The sequence below is a fragment of the Dendroctonus ponderosae genome, unplaced genomic scaffold (genome assembly GCF_020466585.1).
Source record: "Dendroctonus ponderosae isolate FM_Combo_2020 unplaced genomic scaffold, Dpon_F_20191213v2 Dpon_F_20191213_11, whole genome shotgun sequence".
Taxonomy (NCBI): Eukaryota; Metazoa; Arthropoda; class Insecta; order Coleoptera; family Curculionidae; genus Dendroctonus; species Dendroctonus ponderosae.
In genome coordinates, this window is record NW_026017213.1 from 3,756,888 (window position 1) to 3,767,591 (window position 10,704).

Genomic DNA, 10,704 nt, shown 5'->3' on the forward strand with positions numbered 1-10,704 from the left:
TGGCGTAACGCGGAAACAAGCCAATCAACGACGAGTCGACAATAATAAAAACAAATATCACAGAGGGCTGGTTGCGCACCATACGGGGTCTGCTCGTCATGTACAAATGGAGTAGGAACTCAACGTTATAGGCCTGACCCATTAACGAAAGAAAATGTTCGCTTAAGGAAATTTTGAGCCCATCGCGCCCCTTGTATCGGGCCAGTTCATACAAATTCGGCATTTCTCCAAGATTTCGTGGTGCAAACCCCTGGCCCTCTCCACCAATCGTTTACGTCCTCGTAGTGGCGGGGAACCAGGGGCGCGTGCAGCATAGCACAGAGGCGGCACCAAAAGTACGTGTTGATAAACTCCCCAGTGCCTTTCCACGTGAAGTAGGAGTTGTAGAGGGCGTCGTCCTGGTCTAGGCGCTTCAAGTAGGCGGCCAGCTCCTCGGGGCTGGCGAACTGATCCACATGGATGTAGGAGCCTACAACAGTGATTGGTTAGTGGGCGTGGACGGGGCGTGGCTACCCGGCGTTTCAATACCTTCTGGGGCGCTTTTCTGGTAGTCCTCAGGCCGCGCCCCCATCACAATTGGGAGCACGTCATGGCCCAGACCGTTCACGAAGAGTTTTTCCGTAATGTAGTCGCGACAGTTGGAGTTTTCAAAGGCCAGGTAGAACTTGTAGTCCGTCTCCAGGATGTTGAAGCACTTTCTGTCTTCGGATCGGGGACACTTGAAGGATCCACAGCCTCCATAGATGTCCACGTCTATGTACTTGCCCAACTCCCGGGCGTATTGGAGTCGATTATTGCGCGCCCCACAGTTCGACACGAACCACGCCACCTTCTTCGTCTTGTTCGCCGCATAGTCCTTGTTTTGGGCCTTTTGCCTCACCTGAAGATGAACGGGGATTACTCCCTTACATCGCCTCTAAGCAGCTAAAGGTTGTCTCAAGCTATTTGGCAGTGACGTCACTATTTGAGATGTCAAACCCAAAAGGCTTGGGACAGACTGTACCTGCGGATCGAAGTAGGTCCAGCGCTCGTAGGGGGCCACAATGTCGCTGTCCCTACGATAGGTGGCCGTCCAGTTGATGCTGTCAGGCACCTTGATGCTCTGCGTATGGTAGGGGCACTCTAGATGGTAGAGGATCCACACCTGATTGACCGGCCGGTCCACCCCCGGGTAGGAGACGTGGTCTCTGTAGAGGATGGCGTCTGCGTCTACTGCCCGGCCCCTATCGCCCGTTAGAGAGCAGCGATTGACTGGGCAGGAGTGGAAGATGCCGCTGCCGCCCGATTGGCCCCAGGACCCAAAGCCGCTGTAGAGGAGGATGGTTTTTTCCGGGGTGTCGAAACCTGCCCCCAATGTACATTCTGTTATTACTCTGCAGTATGCTACAGAATTAGGTGAATGGTTCCTACCGGCTTTAAGGTTTGAGCGTTTATAATGAGGCTGTCGCAAGTGGCAAAAGTTGCACGATTCTTGCCTCATTTTTTGGCAGGTTTCAGCGCGATTTCCATAAAACTTTCTGGAGTGTTAGAGTCAAGTGTCTGCTACAGGGTGTGTAGTTTGAAGTTGCCAGATGCTCTGTATGAGAAGTTACGAATTTTTAAAGAGGATTGTGCAGCTGAGCAAAAACTTTCATTTCTTCACCTCTGCCTTCCATGCGCGAAAAATGAGATTTTAAAGGCATTTGAATGAAACTTTCATGGCTTTCACAGTGAAGTGTGTTCTATAGCGTCTAGACGTTTCAAGTTGTTGCCTGTTTTGGATGGAAAGATTCGAATTTTTAAAGACGATTATGCAGTTGGGTAAAAACTCGTAATTTTTCACCTAGGTTTACAAAGCGCGCAAAAATCAGGTTTTATTGTGATTTGAGAGAAAGTTTGAGGGCTTGCAAAGTTAATTGTCTTCTATATTGTCTGCAAGTTTCACTTTGCTGCCTGCTCTGGATGGGAAGTTACGAATTTTTAAAGAGGATTGTGCAGCTGAGCAAAAAATGTAATTTCTTCACCTCTGCTCACCATGCGCGCAAAAATGAGATTTTAAAGGCCTTTGAATTAAACTTTCATGGTTTTCACAGTGAAGTGTGTTCTATAGCGTCTAGAAGTTTCAAGTTTTATTGTGATTTGAATGAAAGTTTCAGGGTTTGCAGAGTCAAGTGTTCAGCGTCAGTTTTAACGTAGAGCGTGCAGCAGGATTATTATAGATAGATAGAATAATCAAAGAGAGTTTAGGGTGATTTAGAAGAAACTCTCAGGATGTTTAAAGCCAAATGTCTTCTATGTAGTTAGCAAGTTTCAGGCTGCTCGCTCTCCTGGATCGAAACTTTCGAATTTTTAAAAAGATCGTACATTTGAACGAAAACTTAGTCTAACTGCGCATTAGAGGAAAAATTCAATTTCTATCACTGTGTTTAAGGAGCGCGCAAAATTATGTTTTGCGCGATTCAAATTAAATTCTCAGGATTGTTAGAGCTAAATGTCTTCTATAGAGTGAGAAAATTTCATGTTGCCACTTGATCTGGTTTGGAAGTTCAAGTTCGTGCAAATGCTCATTTAGGTGAACATTTCAACTTTTACCACTGCGTTTACACAGCGCATAAAAAATACATTTCAGTGCGATTTGAAAGAAACTCTCAGAATTTCTAGAGAGTTACTTGTCTTGTATAAGATGCGCGAGTTTCCTGTTGCCAACTGTTCTGGTTTGGAAACCATGATTTTTTAAAAAGACTTGGAAGGAGAACTTCAATTTGTACCCTTGTGCTTAGAGAGCGCGCAAAAATCAGCTTTCATTACGATTAGATTGAAAATTTTGTGGTTTTCAGAGTTCAGTGTGTTCTATAGGGTGAGCAAGTTTCACGTGGCCGTCTGATCTGAGTTGGACGTTACGAATTTTTTAAGAAGACAGCCCCTTTGTGTAAAAATTTCAATTTCTCCCAGTGCGTTTAGAGAGCGCACAATCCCATTTGGGTGCGTTTTAAATAAAACTCTCAGAATTTCTAGAAATATGTATCTTCTGTAGGTTGGGCGATTTTCATGTCGCCACTTGATCTTGTTTGGGAGTTATCAACTTTTGAAACAAACCGCGCATTTCAGCGAAAATTTCAATTTCTATCACTGCGTTTAGATAGCCGCAAAAATTATCTTTTCGGGCAATTTAATATTAACTCCCAGAATTTCTAGTGCTAAGTGCCTTCTATAGGGTGAGTGAGTTTTATGGCGGCACATGATCTGGGTTGCAAGTTGTGAATTTTTAAAGGAGACCGTGCATTTGAGTGAAAGTTTTAAATTGTACCTTTGCGTTTAGAGAGCACGCAAAAATCAGCTTTACAAGCGATTTAAATGAATCTTTCAGAATTTCTAGAGTTAACTGTCTCCTATAGGGTGAACGAGTTTCACGTTACAGTCTGCTTTGATTTTGAAATTACGAATTTTTAAAGCAACTGGCGCATTTGATTGGTAACTTCAATTTCGCCCACTATGTTCAGAGAGAGCGCAAATCTGAGGTTTTTGTGCAATTTAATTTAAACTCTCAGGATTTCTATAGTTAAGTATCTACTTAAGGCTTGCCTGCGCCTGCTGTTCTGGGTTGCAAGTTATGAATTTTTAAAGCAAACCGCGCATTTGGGAAAGAACTTCAATTTCGGCCCTTGTGTTTAGAGACCCTGAACAAGATAGATTTTATTGCGATTCGAATGAAACTTTCGTAGATTCCTACGCTCTGTGTCTTCTATAGAGTGGACGAGTTTCATATTGGCACCTGCTCAGGATGGGAAGTTATGAATTTTTAAAGAAGGCCGCACATTTGATTAAAATGTTCTCTTCTCTCAAGTGCGTTTAAAGAGGGCACAAAAATCAGGTTTTATAGTGATTCGACTGAAACTTTGTCGGCTTTCAGAGTTAAGGGTCTTCTATAGGGTGGGCTAGTTTCATCTTGTTACGTGATCTGGGTTGGAAGCTATGAATTTTTAAAGAAGACCGCGTGAATTTGAGTGAAAACCTCCATTTCTACCCTTGCGTTTAGATAGCGACTTTCATTTCGCCACACGATCTTCTTTGGTAGTATACATTTTTGGAACAAACCGCGCATTTCAGCGAAAATTTCAATTTATTTCACTGCGTTTAGAGAGCCGCAAAAATTATGTTTTCGTGAAATTTAATAGAAACTCTCAGAATTTCTAGTGCTAAGTGCCTTCTATAGGGTGAGTGAGTTTTATGGTGCCACATGATCTGGGTTGCAATTTGTGAATGCAATTTTTAAAGGAGACCGTGCATTTGAGTGAAAGCTTTAAATTGTACCTTTGCGTTTAGAGAGCACGCAAAAAGCAGCTTTAAGAGCGATTTAAATGAATCTTTCATAATTTCTAGAGTTTACTGTCTTCTATAGGGTGAACGAGTTTCACGTTGCCCTCTGCTCTGATTTTGAAATTACGAATTTTTGAAGCAACTCACGCATTTGATTGGTAACGCAAAACTGAGGTTTTTGTGCAATTTAATTTAAACTCTCACGATTTCTATAGTTAACTATCTACTTAAGGGGTGGCCAGTTTCACAGCGCCTGCTGTTCTGGGTTAGAAGTTAGGGATTTTTAAAGCAGACCGCGCATTTGAGGAAAAACTTCAATTTCTGCCCTTGTGTTTGGAGACCCTGAACAAGATAGATTGTATTGCGATTCGAATGAAATTTTTGTAGATTCCAAAGCTCGGTGTCTTCTATAGAGTGGACGAGTTTCATATTGGCACCTGCTCTGGATGAGAAGTTATGAATTTTTAAAGAAGACCGCACATTTGATTAAAATGTTCTCTTCTCTCAAATGCGTTTAAAGAACGCTCAAAAATCAGGTTTTATAGTGATTCGACTGAAACTTTGTCGGCTTTCAGAGTTAAGTGTCTTCTATAGGGTGGGCTAGTTTCATTTTTTTTTTCAACTTTTAAAGAAGCAGCGCACTTGAGTGAAAATGTCGACTTTTACCACGGTGTTTAGAGAGCGTACAAAAATCACATTTTGATGCGATTTCAGTGAACTTTTAGGACTTCTAAAGCTCAGTGTCTTCTGTAGGTTGAGCAAACAATTCTGTAGATCCTGTTGCCAGCTGGTGTGAGTTGGAAGTTAGGAACTTTTGGAAAAGACCGCTCTTTTGGAAAAAAGCTATTTCTCCCAGTGCGTTTAGAGAGCGCCCACAAATCAGGTTTGAGTGACATAAATGAAACTTTCAGAATTTCTAGAGTTAAGTGTCTTCTATAGGGTGGGCGAGTTTCAGCTGGCCACATGCTCTGAATCGGAAGTTACGAATTTTTAAAAGAGAAGTTGCAATTCCATACAGCTGGAACGGACTTCTCTTTCAAAATAGAAAAAGTGCTCACCTTCGTAGTCCTCAGGAACATACATGAGCTGATCCACCACTCGGTCGCCATCAGCTTGCTCAGGAAAGAGACGGACTGGTCCTTTGCTCTTGGAGGGGTACCGTGTGCCTCCTCTCAGAAAGAAGGGCTTCTCAGGTGGTTCCCCTTTCTCCTCCCCCTCATCCTCCCGCTCCCGTTCCAGCACCTCCTTTATCTACAAACGACGTCACAGAGGGCCGAGTGGCGGGAGGGCGCAACGCATACCAACCTCTTCCCTACGCTCCTGCACTTTGGGAGTTTGCGTCTCCTGCTCATGTTCCAGGGCGGCGCTCTGCGGACTTCTGGAGAAATACGAGAAGTTCAACCGGCTGCCCACCAGCAACGTCACACTGATGATGATCAGGAAGGCGAGGAAGAACTTGCGTGGCGTCAACCGGGGCGGCATCTTAAAGATGCTTCATTACCTTCAATGAGGATCGAAAATGAGTGACACGTTGAGTCCAGGTGATAGGTGGCTGCGTCTGATCTTATCAGCCAATTAAATGGAGTGGAACAAGTGAGAGCGCGCACGAGTTGATAACATCCAGCAGGCTTTTGCTTCTGGTGCTGGGTAATTCGATAGGTGGAAAATGCGATAAATTGGGATTAATTACGATTGTTGCGTTATTAGATTCATATACAAAGTAATTTGCTCTTCCGCTGCCCAAGTTGCGAAATCACGTAATTGCACAGAGTGGCCTAAAGTAATAATTGGCCCTCGTCAACGAATTTCAGCTGAAAAGCGCCACTTACCGTCAGGTCAAGTGCAAACTGAATGATGAAAACCATTATCAGGGAAAACGCGACATAAAACTGGCATTTTACGCGGTTGAAATGGGAGAATCGACTCCAAATTGGGTAAAGTGTTAGGCAAATACCGTTATCACTCGGGCAGGTATTTATGTTTATTGATAACAAATATTCGTAAAAACACTTTTGCATTCGCTTTCAGCCGGCGGGCGCAACGGCTTGGCTTAGCAACTAGAGCAAGTGGCATTTTTTGCTCGAATTCCTCCCTTCAACGGGCAAACTTACCGGAGAAAAGGGGCGACTGGTGCGGGCATTATCACGACTGGCGTCCATCGGAGGGCCGCATCTCGGCCCGGAAAATCCATAATGGGAAATGGGGCCTGCGCTTGCCGGCCGGAAAACTCCGGCTCCTTCTACCGGCGATGTTTGCGGGGAAAGTTATGGATTTTCCGGTTCCTATCGCGCCCTGTATTCTCTTCTAGTCGGGCAATTCGTGCTGGTATCGCCTGCCTTAACACAACTGGACTGAGAGCTGATAATCGATGGGCAAACGAAGCGACGCTCTATTGATAAGTGCGAATTATTTGGACACATATTGGGCAATGAAGGTGCCAAGTGATTGTCTTGATCAGGGTAACCGTTAGTTTACGGCAATTGAATGCGAGGTAAACGCACTTTTCCACTGGGCAGCTGCCATCGATTAATTTGGGCTCAAACTGATGCCATTTTCCAATGGGCCCAAATGCGAAACAGCCAGAAATTTGTCAAAGTCAATGTTTTCGAGCTTCGGAAGTTTGCTGCAACTCTGAAGATGCATTTTTATCGGTTTCGAAACGCCCTGGTTTTAGGCAAACTCGGAACTTTCAACCGCTTGCTAGATATAGAGTGTTGTAAACATCGACTCCTCAATTTTTTTGGTTCTAAAACAGCCTAAGAGATGAAAGTTGGCCCTTGAGACTGGCCACCAAAAAGGTAGTTAAGTTGGGTGCTTAAGCGTTTTGGAACTTTTAAACGCCCGCAAAGGGGGCGAAGCCCTCTGCAATCCCAAATTTTGTATGCAAAAATATTCCTCGTAAAGTTCTCTGGCGAAAAGGTCCTAAAGATCGATGCAATATTTGCTGCCGTTGTCGAGATATAGGCCAAAATTGGAATTTTCGCTCCTATCTCTTTAGAGGTTAAGAATTTGCGCACATACCTGCATACTAAAAGACGGTTCGCTAGGCGCGTAGGTGAAGTTCCATTTTTTAACTGTAACTGAGATCTAGCGGTTTTAAGATTCGGGCCACTGAAAAGGGGCGAAGCCCTACTACGCTGCCAAGTTTTTTTGCATCAAAATGTCGCTCAAAAAATGCTCTTTTGAAAAGCTCCTCACGATTGATGCAATATTTCCAGTAGTTTTGAAGATAAGCAGCATTTAAACTTTGGGGCTCACCTAAAAACGTCTTCCTTTACGGAAAGCTTTACCGGGAATTGACCCGCATTCTGCTGCAATTCGCCTTTTAAGACCATGAATATCAGCAGGCTGTGTTTTATGATCAATGGACTTAAAGATGTCCCCAAAGAAGAAGTCTAAGGGTGTTCAATCCGGTGATCTTGGAGGCCATTCAATTGGTCCCCTTCTGCCGATCGATCTATCCGGGAATATCCTATCAATGTTAGGGAGGGTTCGAACATACACTCTATTATTTTTTGCAGGAAAATAGACAACATTTTGAACAACTTATAAGATAGTGCGTAAGTAGATCCCATGGGTTTTATTGTAGAAATTTATCTTCCGTAAATGAAGTGATTTTCCTCGAAGTAAAATAATCAATAAATCCGAAATCAAATGTTTAACTAGATTTTCTTCCTGTTATTCAACGATTTTAACGGTGTAACCGAATTTTCTAATCATTTGTACCATAATTAGACCCATGGACAATTTTTGTTTAAACACTAATCTGAAAAACCAATATATGAACGCAGGCAAGTTTAATTCTTTCTACAACTTTGAAACGCGATTATTCGAAAACTTCTGGACAAAATGCGGCAAAGTAATAACTAATCTACACAAATTTGCGATTTAAAAGTTTTGGAAACAAATTATTAGTCCGAGTGTTTTCAGTTTATCAAATCTCTCTTGGAAACGGGAGCAGATTGCAAAAAACACAAAGCSCAAAAAAMCTTCTAAATTGAACAAAAMACTTAATTCGTTAGATAAAATGAAACTGCGGTTTGCACAGTTACGAGGAAAAAATCGAGCCAACTCCAGAAAAAACTAAYRCTGTATGGAAAAAACTAATCCTYGTTCCAWATTCCTCACTCAWCCAAGCTCTATSTCGACTCTGGAGCCCTTGGAGTCCCTAAATGAAGTTTCGGAGGTAAGTGCACMTTTGCAAACCYCTTTTRTTGGGASCATTTTTGMCTCTCTGAGGYCTTCGACTAACCTCGCGGTTTTGGAGYWAATTTCTCAAAAAAAAMYCACGAATAAAGTAAATAAATGTTTATTAAAAACTTTCAATATTTTAACAAAAATAAACACGCGATAGATTTTGTTCCTTAAAGTAAGACTGGCGGTCACTGTGCTGAGCGACTGCGGGAATGTTCAGGTTAACGGGAAAGGGGCGGCCGCTTCAGGCCGGAGGGCGGCCAGCGGCCTGCGGACTGACGGCAAAAAACGCGGGCGGCGAACTGGCGATGGGCGACGTCACCATCGGACTGTGCTGCTGATGCTGCATGGACAGACTGGCCATGGCCGTGATCGTCTCCTTGTCTTCTTTCTCGCTGCGGGCGGCGTCCGCAAACGAGCACATGGCCGTCTTGGACGCCTCCCGCAGGCAGGACCAATGGGCGGCCTGGGCGGCGAACACCTTCTGCAGGGCCAGGGCGGCGTTCCCGCAGGGCGCCCGCGCCAGCTCGATCGGCGAGATGGGCGACGGCGTGTCGCCCAGCAACACGCGCACACACTCCTCGGCCGAGTCGCAGATCGCGGTCAGATCGTAGCCGCCCTCGAGCGCCAGCACGACGCGCCCATGCGCCAGCTGCATCAGCTGCCGCGTCATAAACCCGAAGCAGGCGGGCGAGACGCGGTAGCCGCCCAGGGGCGGCATGTGGCCGTCGGTGGCGTCGAAGCCGGCCGACACCAGGATGACATCCGGATCGAACTCTTTGGCGATGGGAAACACGACGCTGCGGAACGCCGCCAGGTACTCGGCGTCGCCTAGGGGCGGGTTCAGGCCGCCCGACCAGGCCACGTTCACGTTGTAGCCCAGGCCGGCGCCGCTGCCGCACTCGTTGGGCCCCCCCGTGCCCGGAAAAAAATTGCCGTCGTCGTGCCGGTGCATCGAGATCACCAGCACGCGCGGGTCGTCGTAGAAAATCTCCTGAGTGCCGTTCCCGTGGTGCACGTCCCAGTCGAAGACCAGAATCTTCTGGACGCGGTGCTCCTTCTGAAGCACGCGCGCCGCGATCGCCACCGAGTTGAAGAAGCAGAAGCCCATGGCCTGCTGCGGCTCGGCGTGGTGGCCGGGCGGGCGCACGATGGCGAACCCGTTCCGGATGTCGCCCGTCCAGGTGCGCACGGCCAGGTCGACAGTGCCGCCCACCGCCATGCGAGCCGCCGGCGCTGTGTAGTGCTCGTTCCAGGTGGTGTCCGTGTCCACGCCGATGCCTCCACAATTGAGCCGCACGAAGGCGCTCACCGGCAGCGCGCTCAGCTTGCTCATGTCCACCTTGTGCCTGAAACCGACAACGCTGGTTAAGCCGCAAACTTCGGCCGGACCCCGGGTACCAACCGATTCTGCGAACTGGTACCATAAAGCAGCGCATGCGTCTCCGAGTGGCACGTCTGCAGCTCCTGCGTGGTGGCCTTGCGGGGCCGCAGCCGGTCGCAGCGCGCAATCAGCCCCGTCTCCAGCAAACGGGACCAGATGCTCTGCAGCCGCCCTGCATGCTCCGGATGGATAATGTTGTTGCCACACGCGCAGGCGTGTTTCAGCATTTGCGTGTCGTACGCCAGTCCAGTGGTGGGCGCCGAAGAAACCCGCCGTCTCGTCAACGCCGGCATTCCGTCGGCGGCCCCCAGGTGCACCACTGGCGAGCTCAGCGCTCGGGACAAGGGCCGGATGCTGCAAACAAAAGGCTTTTTACATTTAGGAATCTTTCCCGGGCTTTGGAGCCGTGGTCTATGGGAATTTCTTCCTGACGTTTCGTCCACAACTGTGGACAAAACAACACAAAAGTGATCTCCCGTGCTTTCCGACTTAGACTGGTTCAACTACTGGATCCCCTGTCGTATTTATGCCGCCCAGCCGTGTGTGCTCATGCGTGGGGGTTCAAATGCTTCGGCGCACACGCTGTTTGGCGCAAAACGCGCTTCCAATCTGGATTGAGTGCCATGATTTCTTCTTTTCTGTTAAAGTTGTTTCGGGATTTAAATATTTCGATGGCTTCTCTGGTGAGTCTCGGGTAGTATCTTTCAGATTGGTGCAGAATGTCCACTTCGTCGAAGCGTATTTGGTCTGCTACTGCTGATTTTTCCTATGTTGATTCGCTATGTTGATTGAGGCCATGCTCTGACTGAACTTGAAGACTTCCTGAGGCA

The 10,704-nt window shown here is 46.6% G+C and overlaps 2 protein-coding genes across 3 annotated transcripts in view; both read right to left on the bottom strand.

The window, feature by feature from the left end:
- LOC109534786 (glycoprotein 3-alpha-L-fucosyltransferase A) overlaps positions 1–6,501 on the bottom strand; it is a gene marked incomplete in the record, with an annotated part of 6,778 nt that extends 277 nt beyond the window's left edge. The window contains 6 exon segments of one of the 2 annotated variants that reach the window (XM_048662681.1): positions 1–469; positions 529–880; positions 1,004–1,344; positions 5,355–5,547; positions 5,602–5,797; positions 6,408–6,501. In XM_048662681.1, the coding sequence (XP_048518638.1) occupies positions 207–469; positions 529–880; positions 1,004–1,344; positions 5,355–5,547; positions 5,602–5,778 (1,326 nt within the window). 2 annotated transcript variants of the gene reach the window in all.
- Positions 6,502–8,589: 2,088 nt separating this feature from the next.
- Positions 8,590–10,704, bottom strand: part of LOC109534750 (histone deacetylase 7) — an 8,992-nt gene continuing 6,877 nt past the window's right edge. Inside the window, exons 8-9 of the mRNA XM_019900522.2 lie at positions 9,896–10,228; positions 8,590–9,839 (exon numbers count right to left, since the gene is read on the bottom strand). Coding sequence (XP_019756081.1) covers positions 8,735–9,839; positions 9,896–10,228 — 1,438 coding nt within the window. The 3' untranslated portion in view covers positions 8,590–8,734. The remainder of the gene's footprint in view (positions 9,840–9,895; positions 10,229–10,704) is intronic.